Source organism: Ranitomeya imitator, chromosome 2 (assembly GCF_032444005.1).
Source record: "Ranitomeya imitator isolate aRanImi1 chromosome 2, aRanImi1.pri, whole genome shotgun sequence".
NCBI lineage: Eukaryota > Metazoa > Chordata > Amphibia > Anura > Dendrobatidae > Ranitomeya > Ranitomeya imitator.
The window spans coordinates 168,978,564-168,995,527 of NC_091283.1; the positions used below are offsets into that span (position 1 = coordinate 168,978,564).

The following is a 16,964-nucleotide window of genomic DNA, read 5'->3' on the forward strand; positions in this document are numbered from 1 at the left end:
TTTGGTTTTCTATTTTTCTGTCCAGCTTGCTATTTAATTTGTTGTCTTGCTTGCTGCAAGCTCTGGGACGCAGAGGGAGCGCCTCCGCACCGTGAGTCGGTGCGGAGGGTCTTTTTGTGCTGACCGCAAAGTAACCTTTCCTATCCTCGGTCTGTTCAGTGTTGTGAGTTCTGTGGCAGAGCTCCCTCCTGTGGTCACAAGTGGTACTTCGGCTGATTCTCTCTGTGAGCTTCCGTTAGTGGAGGAGAGTGGTACTGCGGCTTCTGAGTTTCCTTCCTCAGGTGATGTGGTGAAGTCGTTAGGTGCTGCTCTATTTAACTCCACCTGGTGCTTTGATCCTGGCCTCCAGTCAATGTTCTAGTATTGGACCTGTCTCCTCCTGGATCGTTCCTGTGGCCTGCTGCTCTGCATAGCTAAGTTCTGCTTTGCTATTTTGTTTGCTGTTTTTTTCTGTCCAGCTTGTCTATTTGTTTTTCCTCGCTAGCTGGAAGCTCTGGGACGCAGAGGGTGTACCTCCGTGCCGTTAGTTCGGTACGGAGGGTCTTTTTGCCCCCTTTGCGTGGTTGTTTGTAGGGTTTTGTGTTGACCGCAAAGTTACCTTTCCTATCCTCGCTCTGTTTAGTAAGTCGAGCCTCACTTTGCTAAATCTATTTCATCTCTACGTTTGTCTTTTCATCTAACTCACAGTCATTATATGTGGGGGCTGCCTTTTCCTTTGGGGTATTTCTCTGAGGCAAGGTAGGCTTATTTTCTATCTTCAGGCTAGCTAGTTTCTCAGGCTGTGCCGAGTTGCATAGGGAGCGTTAGGCGCAATCCACGGCTGCCTCTAGTGTGTTGGAGAGGATTAGGGATTGCGGTCAGCAGAGTTCCCACGTCTCAGAGCTCGTTCTATGTTTTTTGGGTTATTGTCAGATCACTGTATGTGCTCTGACTTTTATGTCCATTGTGGTACTGAATTATCTTTTCATAACAGTTCAGTAAGTCGGGCCTCACTTTGCTAAATCTATTTAATCTCTGTGTTTGTATTTTCATTTTTACTCACAGTCATTATATGTGGGGGGCTGTCTTTTCCTTTGGGGAATTTCTCTGAGGCAAGGTAGGCTTTATTTTTCTATCTTCAGGGCTAGCTAGTTTCTTAGGCTGTGCCGAGTTGCATAGGGAGCATTAGGCGCAATCCACGGCTATTTCTAGTGTGTTTGATAGGTTTAGGGATTGCGGTCAGCAGAGTTCCCACGTCCCAGAGCTCGTCCTTATTATCAGTAACTATCAGGTCATTCCGTGTGCTCTTAACCACCAGGTCCATTATTGTCCTGACCACCAGGTCATAACACCTTCCCGTCATACGGGTACGTCCTAGCCAAAATATACCTGGGGGATGAGAAACTAGTAACATCTGGAACTAAAGAAAAAGAGAGAGCTGTAGAGAACGAACGAACGAGAACAGCAGTTGTGAGGACTATTCCGAATGCTCAGCAGGGTAGGACTACAACACACCAACATTTCCACCAACATAGAAGAGGATTCTTTACTGTTAGGGCAGTGAGAATCTGGAATTGCTTGCCTGAGGAGGTGGTGATGGCGAACTCAGTCGAGGGGTTCAAGAGAGGCCTGGATGTCTTCCTGGAGCAGAACAATATTGTATCATACAATTAAGTTCTGTAGAAGGACGTAGATCTGGGGATTTATTATGATGGAATATAGGCTGAACTGGATGGACAAATGTCTTTTTTCGGCCTTACTAACTATGTTACTATGTTACACAGGCGCTAGTGGTAGGCAACGATTTCCATCTGCGAAGGAAACTCTGGATGTGCCCATCGGACCGGCCGGTCTCTGATAGCCCTGTTAAACGTACTCTGGATTGAGGATCCTGAAGCCTTCAGTAAAGAGGTAAAGAGACTGCAACCTTGTGTCCTCATTATTGCCTGCACCTCACACCATTGCCACCTACACCACTGGGAAGCCCTGGGGACATACTTCACCTGTGGGAAGGTATACCATCCAGCTGCCGTTCCATCACCCCAGCGGACCCCACAGCATCGTCGGTCACCCTGACCGTACACCACAGGTGGCGTCACGAACCTCTGACAGACTTTCCACAACCTTTATTGGACGCCCCTTAGCAGGGTCGCGGACCGGGCCTAGCCACCGTGACAGCCTCAGCACCGAACGAGAGAGGCCCGGTACCGAAACGCGTGGCCCTGTGTCTGGGGGCGATCCACAGCTGTGCTGCCGGTTTCTGCTATGTGCCTTAGAGTCCCACAAAAGCATCAGTCTTCCGGCTACCGGTGTCTGCGCTCAGTCCGGGATGTAGCCCAGTCCCAGCTATTCTCCCCTGTTGTCACTCTCCTGTGCTTCGCTCTCCGGCACGCTAGCTAAAGGCTGTTCTTCCTTCTGTATCTCACTATGTAGGAGCTACAGCACTTCAGGCTGAACGGCTCCTTCCCTTGTCCTTCTGCCTCAGTCTGCTCCAGTCTTCTGTCCGGCACCAACTGTCTAACTTTTCCCAACTGCCTAGCAACTGCCTAGCAACTATCTCCTCCTCAAAAAGAGAGCAGCTCCCCTGATTTTGGGTGTAGAGCTCCCCCTTCTGGCATGAAGTCAGAATGGTATTGTATGTGCTAATTACCTGTTAAAAGGAATCCTCCATCGCTTCCAAGCGTGACATCACTCTCCCCATTAGGAAAGCAATGCCACTGTGACAACCAAGACCCTGGGGCGTCACACTGGCATATACTGAGCCCCCCTGAGATGACTGATCAGATAGATCACGTGGTCACATTCCCAGTCCTTTTCTTGTTAATGTGCCATGGAGGAGACCAGGTGATCGCTCTTATCCAATCATTAGAGAGGAACCCAGCACTTTTCGTATACAGCAGTGTCTGTATTCTGTATACTTTTATTTTTTTTCTCTTTTGATTTAAATATATGCAGATTTTCTTTACCCTCCAAAATGTGATTCCTTTATGTTGAATTTAATGCTAACATCACTGCTTTTCCAATGATCACCGTTTGTTGTTTTATTTTCTTACATTTAATGACAATTGATGACTCAGATAAGATACAATCATTATTGGACCAGAGCAGCCAAGTCTTTCCAATCCCATACGTCCCCCTTAAATACTCTGCATAATTTCCACACAGTATGTATTTTTATTATCAAGAATAATGCTTTTAATATTAAGATCCTAATGTGACCACCATTTTGTTTTCTTATGTATAACACCTTCCACCATTCTCCTGAACCATGCTCAGATCTCAATTGCGGTCTTTGGTGGAATCAGGTGGGGTCCGAGCGTCCAGTTATAATGCAGACTGGCCTTACATTGTCTATCTTCTCACATTGTCTCCTTCATGACTCTTTACTCAATAGCTTGCCGAAATTTCATTTCTGAGAACTTAAGTGAGTAATTAATTTTCTTAAAGGTTGACCAAGCGATCCCCCCCTTTTTATTGTGCTCCCCTTGTAGATACTCCCCATTCAGGGAGGAATCAAAGCAAGCAGTATGCCACCAGGGAGCAGAATATAATTTGGCACAATTGACTGCTCTACTGAAGTCATTATCATTGTCGATGGTAGAAAACTTTTTGTTTCTGTGCAAGGACAGAGAATCCCCTGTGAAGAAATGGAAAAGTAGAGGAGAGATTAATAGTGTTAGGTATTTACTGAGCGGAGAAGCCTTGGGATTAGGGCTCTCTCCTTATCATATTGTGGGTTTCCAAATATCTTGATTTTTAGATTATCAGATGCCGGAGTATAAGAATATTACCTGCAGTTCCTTCAGTGTAATTCCCCACATATAAAGGATATTGATCTGATTCTCCTCCTATTCGGAAGTCGCTGTATGTGGCATACACACGATTTTTATCGAAGTCTTCTAAGTCGACTCGAAGTTGGAATTTACCTGTGAATTTACACGTATGTGTTACAACAGAACGTCGGCAGTCATGTCACTGTCAAATAATGTCATGTCTCTGGCACATGTCTAACATTGAGTAATGTGGTGTCTACGCAATACCTTGCCTTTTATTGAATATGGCTTTGGTTAGTGATAGGGTCAGGGTAATACATAGCACTACATGTAAGGGGTAGAGCTGGTTTGGAACAGGGCTAACGTTTGGGGTAGGGTTAGGGCTATGTACTTGGTTAGTGATAGGGTCAGGGTAATACATAGCAGTAGTTTTATTTAGGCACCACGTAGAGCATTATTATGGCAGTATTATATAAAGAATGGTTACCCACTAACCACTGCACTGTATTATTCTGCTATTTCACACTCTATACTGGTATTATTTGGACACAATGTGGATCTGTTTTGAAGCAGTTTTAGGGCAGTGCTACTTTAGTCTCATTTATCCTCTACACTTGGTTTCCAAAAATAAGATCTTTGAAGGTTTGTGGGTGTAAGGTAATAGATAAATCTTTATTCTTATATCCATACAATGATTATGAATGGAGCTCTACCTGTGGATGTCAATAAATGGATGTTATCATTTCCCAGCCAAAATTCACTCCACTGATTCCCAAATCCTTTCTTGTAGGAGTCCCAGTTTTTATTAAAATCTACAGAACCATCCCATCGCCTCTGGAAGACCTGCAAAGATAAGACGTGGATTAGATTCCCTGGTGAAGATCCATGAGAGGGTGTTTCATTTGGTAGTGAGGCTGTGTGATGTGCTCCCACCTAGTCCTAGTTAGATGGTAAGATATAATCAGAAAATGACTTATTGTCCTAAGCAGTTTTTATTCTAAAATAAATTTTTTATCTTATCTTTCTTCTAAACCATCTATACAAAAAAATAGCAATTTATACATTTTTCACTGGGCTGAATACTGGACTCATACCTCCTGTTCTTCCGCAATATAGCAATAGACTGACTCGGATCCCACAACAGTTACTGAAGTATTTATTTGATGATAATGCTCTAACAGAGGAAATGTCACTGTGAAGGGAGATAGAGGAGGTGAGCTGTGACACCTATTGTGAATGCCAAATCCTGTGTTATCTAATGTATATAGAGGTGTTATCAGTCATTGTACAGGAGGAGGTGAGCTGTGACATCACCTATTGTGAATGGTGGATCCTGTGTTATATACTGTATATAGAGGTGTTATCAGTCATTGTACAGGAGGAGGAGGTGAGCTGTGACATTACCTATTGTGAATGGTAGATCTTGTGTTATCTAATATATATAGAGGTGTTATCAGTTATTGTACAGGAGGAGGAGGTGAGCTGTGACATCACCTATTGTGAATGGTGGATCCTGTGTTATCTACTGTATATAGAGGTGTTATCAGTCATTGTACAGGAGGAGGTGAGCTGTGACATCACCTATTGTGAATGGTGGATCCTGTGTTATCTACTGTATGTAGAGGTGTTATCAGTCATTGTACAGGAGGAGGTGAGCTGTGACATTGCCTATTGTGAATGGTGGATCCTGTGTTATATACTGTATATCGAGGTGTTATCAGTCATTGTACAGGAGGAGGAGGTGAGCTGTGACATTACCTATTGTGAATGGTAAATCCTGTGTTATCTACTGTATATAGAGGTGTTATCAGTCATTGTACAGGAGGAGGAGGAGAGCTGTGACATTACCTATTGTGAATGGTAGATCTTGTGTTATCTAATGTATATAGAGGTGTTATCAGTTGTTGTACAGGAGGAGGAGGTGAGCTGTGAAATCACCTATTGTGAATGGTGGATCCTGTGTTATCTACTGTATGTAGAGGTGTTATCAGTCATTGTACAGGAGGAGGAGGTAAGCTGTGACATCACCTATTGTGAATGGTGGATCCTGTGTTATCTACTGTATATAGAGGTGTTATCAGTTATTGTACAGGAGGAGGAGGTGAGCTGTGATATAGGATTAGTAATGGATAGTTGTCTTATTGACGCCTCTCCATTACTAACCCGTGGACTTGATGTCACCTGACAATACAAAGGTGACATAAACCCCACAAATATGAACCCCACTTGCCAACGCTACAGGTCAAGTGGGAAGAGCCAGGCAAAGCACCAGAATTGGCGCATCTAATAGATGTGCCTTTTCTGGGAGGATGAAGGCTGCTATTTTTAGGCTGGAGGACCAATACCCATAGCCCCTTACCAGCCTGAGAATACCAGCCCCCAGGTGTCTGCTTTATCAAGGCTGGTTGTCAAAAATGGGGGGACCCACGCCATTTTTTAAAATTATTTATTTAAATAAATCTATTCTTGATAACCAACCTAGCTAATGCTGACAGCTGAGGGTTGCTGCCCCCAGCTGTGAATTTTGCCTGGTTGGTTATCAAAAATACAGGGGAACCCATGCAGGGTTTTTTTAAATTATTTATTTACAGCGCAAGAGCGGCTGATGAATCCTCCCATCAGCCGCTCCTACTCTCACTGTTATTAGCGGCAGCAGGCGTAGGCTAATGGGATCAGTAGTCTCGACACCAAAGACCGGAGGTAATCTTCATACCTCTGATCACAGTTGCGAGCTCACGGTGTCTTTTGACAGTATGGGAACCGCGGTTCTCTGACCAGCGATGATGATTTCACCGGCAATCAGAAGCGGTGTTTGCTGCGCTATCATGCACATGACAGCGTGGCAAACGCTGGATGTTCGGGCCCCCCATTCAAGTGAATGGGGTTCGGATTTGGGTCCGGGTACTGTTCTGGTATCCAAACCCAAACTTTTTGTAACTGTTCGGCCAAACCTGAACATCCCCCTTGCACTTACAATCCATCCCCCACCATCGGTTTCCATGTCACACATGACTCTCATTGGACTTCCATCTGGATATATGTAATACCATCCAGTAAGAGTCAATCCTAGATCTTTTAAGTCTCTACAGTTCCTAGGACCTAAAACAAAAAAAGAAATCATCTTTAACTTTGACAGATTAATACTATTAATAATTGCTGACAAAGCAGGAAAACAATTTTCAGTCTATCTAGTTAAGTATTGTTGATGAGGCAATTATGGATGAGGTGGTGGCACAGGAGGAAGAGGACGAGGAGCTCGGGCCATTCATGCCATTATCAGGCCAGGCGTCCACACATGTCTTGGAGGTTGGTTTCCTGTACCAACAGCAGCCAGGTACACAGGGGACAGTTTTGGAGGATGAGGAGAAGGAGGAACAACCGCGTTCACAGCAGGATAACACTCTAAGCAGCGCATGGACTTCACTGGAGCATGGCTGGAGGGATGCAGAGGACCCAGACGATACACCTCCCACCAAGGACAGCCTGTCGTTGCCTCTGGGCAGCCTGGCACACATGAGGCAATACATGCTGCTGTGCCTGCGCAATGACCGCTGAGTTGGTGGGATTGTTACGTGCTGATTACTGGGTGGCCACTAAGAGCACAATATGTCATCCTTACTTCAGTCACTAGCACGAGATCAGAAAATGTGGAAATACAAGCACACTCTGATAGATGCACTACTGAAGGCGCCCTCAACTGACGGAGGGTGTTGTGAATTCTGTTGTCAAGCTCCCTCCTGTGGTCATGAATGGTACTTCGGCCGGTTCTGTCCATGGGCTTCCTCTGGTGGTTGTGAGTGGAGCTGCGGCTTCTGAGTTTCCTTCCACAGGTGACAAGGTTAATTCGTTAGCTGGCTGCTCTATTTAACTCCACTTAGATCTTAGATCATTGCTCCAGGCCACCTGTTAATGTTCCAGTATTGGTCTAGTTCTCTTCTGGATCGTTCTTGTGACCTGTCTTCCCAGCAGAAGCTAAGTTCCTGCTTGTTTTTCTCTGGTTTGCTATTTTTCTGTCCAGCTTGCTATTTTGATTTTTGTCTTGCTTGCTGGAAGCTCTGGGACGCAGAGGGAGCGCCTCCGCACCATGAGTCGGTGCGGAGGGTCTTTTTTGCGCCCTCTGCGTGGTCTTTTTGTAGTTTTTTGTGCTGACCGCAAAGTTACCTTTCCTATCCTCTGTCTGTTCAGTAAGTCGGGCCTCACTTTGCTAAATCTATTTCATCTCTGTGTTTGTAATTTTCATCTTTACTCACAGTCATTATATGTGGGGGGCTGCCTTTTCCTTTGGGGAATTTCTCTGAGGCAAGGTAGGCTTTATTTTTCTATCTCTAGGGCTAGCTAGTTTCTTAGGCTGTGTCGAGTTGCATAGGGAGCGTTAGGAGCAATCCACGGCTATTTCTAGTGTGTGATAGGATTAGGGATTGCGGTCAGCAGAGTTCCCACGTCTCAGAGCTCGTCCTATATTATTAGTAACTATCAGGTCATTCCGTGTGCTCTTAACCACCAGGTCCATTATTGTCCTTACCACCAGGTCATAACAGGAGGGGGCTCAGTGGAAACACAAAGCAGAGGAGGAAGTCGCCAACACAGCGATGGCACTGTCACCGCCGCGGAAGGGATGGTTAGCATAGCAGAAATATGTAAAACCTTATTCAGCACTTCGCAACATTCAGCACCACCATCTGATACTGTATTAGCAGGAGGCAGAGCTTACGTTCTGCCTGTGTAGCAACTCACTCGGGATTAATAGGTTAGACACTAAAAAAAAACAACTAAGACTGCTGGTTCCTGTACAGACTAGACATCCTGACACTGAGATCACTAGTGGTGCCTGAGACCACAGAGATAGCCCTAACCAAAGAACTGTTAGATGGTAACTGGGACCTAAACTTCCTAAACGTCAAGTAGCTTCACGTTCCTCCTAACGTGCAGAGCAGAGTGTGAATTACCTACAAGAGGAGACGTGTGCTGAATGGGGATGAGCAATCAATAAAATGCTGGAATGCTCGTTACTCAAACCGAGCAATTCTTATTGCTCAGATACTTGTAAAGCAAGAAGTATAATGTGAGTTAATGGGAAATTAGAGCATTTTTTAGGCAAACCCTACAAGGAGGTATGGGGGCAGTGAAAATGTTGAAATTAATGGAAAAAACGCTGAATGGAAGGAGAACAGCATGGGGAAAACTCCTGGAAACATCTCTGACTCCCAGAGCACTGCTGAGAACAATTGTGTCACTCTTTTACTCCATTTTAAGGACTGACAATAAAACATTCAAAATCGAATCGAGAAAGTGGTGTATACAGGAAAACAAATGTGAAGAAATATTCCTTTATAATCAATTGTATAGAAAGTAAAATTTAAAAAGGATTTTAAAAAATTAATTTAAGTAAACCAAAATTTAATTTTTAATTAAAAAATAGGAAATTTCAGTGTAATTTATGAAGAAAGCAAGAAGTGGCAAAAATTAGGTACCCAAGAGGTACCCTGTATTAGACATAAAGGAGTGCCTCATACACATTATGTTCAAATTGTCATGTAGTGGTACTCCTAGACTCATAAAGGCTATGCACTAAGTGCAAAGACTGCCAATAATTACAAGCAGGGTCATCCATACACTCTTGAAGGCACCAACTGTAGCGCCTCATTCAAATATTATGAACAAAGTGTAATTTTGATACAACTACACTCATAAGAGCTCTGCACACAGTGCAAGGTCTGCCAAAAGAAAAATTAGAATATCATCAAATAGTTAATTTATTTCAGTTCATCAATACAAAAAGTGAAACTCATATATTATATAGAGTCATTACAAAGAGAGTGATCTATTTCAAGTGTTTATTTCTGTTAATGTTGATGATTATGGCTTACACTCAATGAAAACCCAAAAGTCATTATCTCAGTATATTAGAATACTTTATATCAACAGCTTGAAAAAAGATTTTAAAATCTGAAATGTTGGCCTACTGAAATGTATGTTCAGTAAATGCACTTTACTTGTTTGGGGCTCCTTTTGCATCAATTACTGCATCAATGTGGCGTGGTATGGAGGCGATCAGCCTGTGGCACTGCTGAGGTGTTATGGAAGCCCAGGTTGCTTTGATAGCAGCCTTCAGCTCGTCTGCATTGTTGGGTCTGGTGTCTCTCATCTTCCTCTTGACAATACCCCATAGAGCACAGTGATACTGTTGTTTTTATGGTTTAATATATTTTTGTTGAAGTTATGATTAACAATTGATATTTCAACATACATCAAAATCAAATTCAGGTTGCACAACAGGTACAATCAACAAAATGTAAGTATATTAACCAGAGAATACTTATTTGAAAATGGAATGTATAGTACAACAATTAGGCTAGGGTCACATTGCGTTAGTGCAATCCGTTTAGCGCTAGCGCTAGCGGATTGTGCTAACGCAATGTTTTTTATGGGGCCGCGTTCGGGGTCGCGGTAACGTCCCCGCTCTCGCAGATCCCCGATCTGCGAGAGCGGGGAACGGACCGCAGGCGCGCCTCGGACGCTGCAAGCAGCGTCCGCGGCGCGCCAGGAATCTCCGGCGCGTCGCTAGCGCGTGCCGAACATGGCACGCGCTAGTGTAGCGCGTTCCCATTAGCGTGAATGGGCGCGTTAACGGCCGCGTTGCATGGCGTTAATTTCGCCGTGCAACGCTGTCCGTTTAACGCGGTCCCATAACGCAATGGGAACCAAGCCTAAGTATTGAAACGTTGTACCATGTTATGTGAACAAATTGTTGTATTCAAATGACGAGACACCATAGGGAAGAATCAGGGGGAACACAAAGGCCAACACAGGAGGGAGGTATAGGGAGGGGAATTTTGCATGTTTTGAGTGTGATATTATTGGCTCAACATCACTAGAATGGCGATGTTAACCAAGTTTTAAATTGAGATGAATTTCTGAATGATGTCCAGGGTAACCAAGCTCTCATATATTCGTATGAGTCCAAGTTAAGTCAACTGTCAGAGACTATGAGCTCTTCCATGTGAATAAGGTTATCTATCACCTCAATCCATTCCAATTTAGAAGAAATGGTGATTGATCTCCAATGTCTGGGGATAATCTGTCTCATTGCAGCTAAAAATACTCAATTTTTTTATGGTATAAATGTGTGAGGGGAGCCAGGGCTGTCGTCATGGCTCTCAAATGTGGCTGCTTCAGCGCACTATGGCCCTCCATCACATGCATACAGTGTCCCATCAATAGCGTGCCCTTTTGTCTGCTTTCCTGCCCCTCTGGGTCTTCTCTGATTAGCTGGGAATTTCTTTCTTTAGAGTCCAGATAAAGTGAGACAGAGTCAGGTCCCAACTGCAAACCATTGATTTTACTTAGTTCCATTCTCAGCTCGTCCAGTTCACAATTAGGTACAGCACAGGTTACTTCACAAGATACATCATTTTCTGTCCATATGCTATCCCTCTCTTCTTTAGGAACACCTCTGGGTCGCATCCTTGTCCCCGGTAATGCAGCTCTTTGTCTGACCAGTCTGACTAATAGGAGTTCTTGTCCGGTTTCGCCAAAGACACACAGGCATCTTCCTAAGTAGCTGACCGCCATCATGACACAGCTGTCCTGCATTCTTCTGCTTCTTACAAACGTTATCTTTAGGCCCAGTGTTGTGAATTCTGTTTTCGAACTCCCTCCTGTGGTCATGAATGGTACTTCGGCGAGTTCTGTCCATGGACTCCCTCTGGTGGCTGTGAGTGGAGCTGCTGCTTCTGAGGTTCCTTCCACAGGTGACGTAGTTTATTCTTTGGCTGGCTGTTCTATTTAACTCCACTCAGATCGTTACTCCATGCCAGCTGTCAATGTTCTTGTACTGGTTCAGTTCGCTCTTGGATCTTTCTGGTGACCTGTCTACTCCAGCAGAAGCTAAGTCCCTGCTAGTTAATTATTTGTTCATTGTTTCCTTGTCCAGTTGGCTATCATGATTTTGCCTTGCTAGCTGGAAGCTCTGGGATGCAGAGTGGCACCTCTGCACCGTGAGTCGGTGCGGAGGTCTTTTTGCACACTCTGCGTGGTCTTTTGTAGTTTTTTGTGCTGACCGCAAAGATGCCTTTCCTATCCTCAGTCTATTTAGTAAGTCTGGCCTCCCTTTGCTGAAACCTGTTTCATTTCTGTGTTTGTGACTTTCATCTTAACTCACAGTCAATATATGTGGGGGGCAGCCTTTTCCTTTGGGAAATTTCTCTGAGGCAAGGTAGGCTTTATTTTCTATCTTTAGGGCTAGTTAGCTCTTAGGCTGTGAAGAGGCGTCTAGGTCGTGTTAGGTACGCTCCACGGCTATTTCTAGTTGTGTGATAGGATTAGGGGTTGCGGTCAGCAGAGCTCCCACTTCCCAGAGCTTGTCCTGTGTGAGTTTAACCATCAGGTCGTTCCGGGTGCTCCTAACCACCAGGTCCATAACAGCCCAGGACGAGTTGTGCTCCTTCACTTGTAGAACGTTACATGGCTCAACTGCCCTGCATGGGCTCTGAGGCCCTTCTGCACTGCCCGGGCTCCCTGGTCATTCTGACTATAAGCAGGAAGCTCTCTATCCCTTATGCAGTTGGCCCCTCCTAATTTAACTAGTTCCTATCATCCTATCCTAATGCTGTCTTTTCCTATCGTGCCCCTCTCTAGTGGGCTACATTGGATACTACACGTCCCCTAGTAAATAACATATGTACATGGCATTAATAATCTTATAATACACATATAATTCAACAGTTACATACAATCTAGCAGCAATGCATGTCAAACACATCAGTTCATCAGGGACGTAAAACACGGGCCAGGGAAAGTGGGCACAGCTAGTCCTTGTGCACCCCTTAAAAATCAATATAGGGAATATTGATAGTAAAGCTGTTTCTGGAGAGTTAAGGAACTTAGTGCTGAATAATTTATTGAAGAGATCAATTAATCCTGTCCACAATTTAGGTGCCAAGTCCTGCTGGAGAATGAAATTTCAATCTCCAAAAAGCTTTTCGGTAGAGGGAAGCATGAAGTGCTCTAAAATTTCCAGGTAGACGGTTGCGCTGACTTTGGTCTTGATAAAACACAGTGGACCTACACCAGCAGATGACATGGCTCCCAAACCACCACTGATTGTGGAAACTTCACACTAGACCTCAAGCAGCTTGGACTGTGGCCTCTCCACTCTTCCTCCAGACTCTGGGACCTTGATTTCCAAATGAAATGCAACATTTACTTTCCTTGCGGAGTGTGTCAGTGACTGCCTTCTTAACATCTGTCAAGTCAGCAGTCTTCCCCATGATTGTGGAGCCTACTGAAGCAGACTAAGGGACCTTTTTAAATGCTTAGGAAGCCTTTGCAGGAGTTTTTTGCTAAGTATTCAAACTTACTGAGATAATGACTTTTCGGTTTTCATTGGCTGAAAGTCATAATCGTCAACATTAACACAAATAAACACTTGAAATAGATCTCTTTTTTTATTATATTCTAATTTTGTGAGAAGCACCTGTAGATGATAGATCGATGGATAGATAGATGATAGATATATGGATAGATAGATAGATAGATAGATAGATAGATAGATAGATAGATAGATAGATAGATATAATAGCCCATAGTGATGGTAACATTTCAGTCCAATTGAGGACCTTTCTCAGATAGAAAGATAAATAAATAGATTCTTTAAATTTACCTTCTGCGGCGTCACCTCTTTCTCCTGTAATGAGCAAATAAGAAATTCAAGCAGTAAATATGTGTTGGGTGAGATGTAACAGTAGATGAACCCTGCACATAAAGCCTGGTATTATATTTATGATATATGATACTCAGTATCTTACCTTTGGGCCCCTGTGGCCCATCTTTTCCTATTTCTCCTATAAAAGAAACAATCATATTTCAGGTTAATCACAATAATTATAAAAGTACAAAAGATATTTATCCGTTTAGTAGACATTACCGGGTGCTCCGGGAAAGCCGGCTTCTCCAGGACTTCCAGCCAAACCAACAACTCCTAAAAATATAAAAAGCTGTGGACATCATTCATTCAACATAATGATAAAATGATAAATTGGGAGAACTCTGTAAAGTTGGTGCTTCCTAACAAAATCAAGATGATGTCATTCCTTATATCTCAGCAGTCTGTGGAGCCCACACCTAACACCCTGACTCTATAATCTGCACCTTTGGCAACATGTCCAGTGACTTCCCGTGTCTATATCCAGAAGTCTGGTATTTGCTTCTGCAATATTGGTCCAGATTCTACTTGATAGAAAACATGTAGAACTATTTATTTAGGAAAAAACAAAATCCAGCTCACCATACCGACATTCCCAAGAGCTCGGAGCACGGAACCGCTGTGTCAGGGCGTAGACGAACAGGAAAGAGAAAGAGATCCAGCTCAACGAAATAGTGAAAAATCCATAGTTCATGATTAAGGGTGCTTAGTCACCGGAAACGCGTTGACCTTGGTTTTAAAATATTTTTTTGTATGCTGATGTTTTGTCCTTTCACTATATTTTAAGTGAAATAAACTATGGATTTTTCACTATTTCGTTGAGCTGGATCTCTTTCTCTTTCCAGAACTATTTATTTCCCTTAATCATTGTATCACATCGACTCCCAACTATTTTGCATCCTTCCTACCATTCAGATGAGCCAAGGAGAACACTGAAGGCTCCTTCTCTCAGCGCAGACATCTTTAATGATAAATACCCTTCATTGTACTGTGATTATCCCAAATGGAGCATCTCGCCTCTCACGGTCAATGGTAGATGATTCTAATCCAAGTGTCTCTTACCTGTTGGACCTGGGAGACCTGTTGTTCCTGGACTTCCAGTATCACCTGTGATAAAAAAAATGAACAAGATGATTTCATATAATCCCAGGACGTCAAAAGTATAGGGTAACCATCCTTACCATCGGACTACCATGTTACTTCTGCTACATGGCGAAGAATGTGTAACGTCTTTGAAATGACCACCAATTTTGTGATATCCTAATGTATATATGTCGACCCAATATATGTTAAAAGACCATTTTCACTGTAATGTTGGCCTCATGTACTCCTCATTTATATCTGATATATAGAAGTAAAACTTTTCTCACAAGAGCACCTAATGGTCCGTGCACTCCCGATTGTCCATCTGGTCCTGGTTTCCCATCAATGCCTTGACATCCTTGCAAAAGGTCCAGACTACTTTTCCATTTGTCTGCAATAGCTGGAACATCTGGTCCAAAAAAAACCAAAACAAAACAATGGGACCATCGTAAATCATTATTTATCTCTTATTTATCTCAGCGTGACAACCTCTGTTTTTGGAAGTAAAATAATAAGTGGTTGTCATAGTTCTGTCCATCGTATTATAATCACAGATTAATATAAGAATCGGAGGGTGAAATGATCTGACCTGAACATGGGATTTCTGTAGAGAACACAGCGGAGCAGAGGAGAGAATAAAGTGCGATCCCGACAGACGTCCTCATGATGGCTGCTGATCTATTACTTTCTTCTAACTGAGCTTTGTCCTGTTTCTCAATACAGACTGGAGGCACAATGTGATTGTGAGGTCGTACACCTTACTATAATATTTGCTATATGACAGGACCAAAGCGCCTAATAAGTGACCGTTTAAAGGTATCTCCACCCAAAATAAATATCTCCCCAATTAATTTCATGGTAACTCCTTGTTTGTTTAGTAGAGATGAGAAAATTCTAAACCTTGCGATTCCAAAAAACTTCTTAATACTAACGTGTTTCTGCGCCAGACCAGTGCCTATCTCAAGGTATAAAAACAATTGTCATTCCTAGAACTTGTAAAAGCTTTCATCAGACCAATTTTCTATTAGTCCTCTTTTATGCTTTCTTAAAGTGGCCATCTGATTTATTTTTCTTATAGGCGATTCATGTTCTTGGTTCATGTTCCAATCCCTCAACTATCAGCGAGAGTATAGATCAACTAGAAATAGCAGCTTTTACTTTGAATCCTTACTATCCATGGCCAGCCTATTGTTTTTCTTGTAATGCTTCAATTCTCCTTTGGGGGAGATGCAGGGAAATGTAAATCTTGCAAGTGACTTTCCCTGAGGGATCAAAGCTGATGTCTGAAAGTCACAAGAGCGAGACACCCTTCTTATCCATAGGGAAACCTTCTAACAAAATGGACTGTCCGTTAACAATGGACAACACCATTAAAGGGGCTGTCAAGAGGATGTTGTCTTAGGCTCAAAACCAAAGCATTCCTTAAGTTCTTCACACTATGGTAAGGTAACGTTGTTTGCCCAAAATATTCCACAGCTCTTAATACAGGGGTTCCCAGGGAGTCAACTATGCTAACTAGGTTTACTCATTTTAACATGGAACTAAGGGGGCTCTTAAAGTAAGTTTTTGTTTTTTTAAGTTGTCTCAACATTTTTTTGTCCAAAGGCCACATTGCTATACTGAACCAATCCCAATTGTACGACTTGATATGGCACACCAACGCAATGACAAAACATTAAATAATAAATAGATTAATAGTAATAATAATAATCTGGTGCATCTAAATGATAATCCAACTATATCCTGCTTATTCATACCTAGCTTTAGATTCAATACCCGGTCATCAGATATCCTCCAGAAAATAAAGGTGATGGGTAAGTGTTGGTGTATCTAACCGAGATAAGCACGAAAGCCGTGCAGAGCCAGAGGTGCCCCGGTCGGCGGCGTCGCTGGATGCTCGGAAAAAAATGGTTGATTTATACATTTTAACATAGGTATGAAGCGCGTTATGGATTGCTACATGTGTACAAGATCAGAACCACTGTCAGCCCGAGTGTGGCGCCAGAACAACCATTAGTACACGAATACGGAGTCAGAACCATCATCAGTACACGAAAACAGCATCAGAACCACTGTCAATACATGAATGTGTAGTGGTGCCTGAACGAATCCGCCGATAGGGCCAGAAACACCATCAGTACATGAATGCAGTGACAGAACCACTGTCAGTACATGAATGTGTAGACGTGCCTGAATGACACCACCGACCAGGATTCAAATACAGTACAGTAGACGTGGCGGCAGAAACAAAACATTGGCTTTATTGAAAGACGTAGGATTATATGCTAGAAAAGAAGACTAACTGTTATTGTAAAATCAACATTGGTTATAATGGCACTCCTGTGTAAAGTACCCAAGTAGGATCCTATCCCATATAAATCTTGTAGAAAACTTGGCACTCAGGTAAATGTTGTGAGAAGATAATT

The 16,964-nt window shown here is 43.1% G+C and overlaps 1 protein-coding gene across 1 annotated transcript; it reads right to left on the minus strand.

The window, feature by feature from the left end:
• Positions 1-3,003: 3,003 nt before the first annotated feature.
• On the minus strand, positions 3,004-15,239 carry LOC138667275 (ficolin-1-B-like). Its single transcript, XM_069755529.1, has 10 exons — positions 15,128-15,239; positions 14,834-14,947; positions 14,518-14,562; positions 13,678-13,731; positions 13,559-13,594; positions 13,414-13,437; positions 6,727-6,851; positions 4,466-4,595; positions 3,771-3,905; positions 3,004-3,616 (listed from the first exon to the last, which is right to left on the minus strand). The coding sequence occupies exons 1-10, from the start codon at positions 15,201-15,203 to the stop codon at positions 3,363-3,365; spliced, it is 993 nt and encodes a 330-aa protein (XP_069611630.1). The 5' UTR covers positions 15,204-15,239; the 3' UTR covers positions 3,004-3,362.
• Positions 15,240-16,964: the final 1,725 nt, after the last annotated feature.

Coding starts and splice junctions, on each gene's coding strand:
- LOC138667275 (XM_069755529.1), bottom strand. CDS start 15,203: ATGAGGACGTCTGTCGGGATCGCACTTTATTCTCTCCTCTGCTCCGCT. Junction 6,852..13,413: donor AAGAGGTGACGCCGCAGAAG/GTAAATTTAAAG, acceptor TTTTTGTTTTAG/GTCCTAGGAACTGTAGAGAC. Junction 4,596..6,726: donor CCGATGGTGGGGGATGGATT/GTAAGTGCAAGG, acceptor TTATCTTTGCAG/GTCTTCCAGAGGCGATGGGA.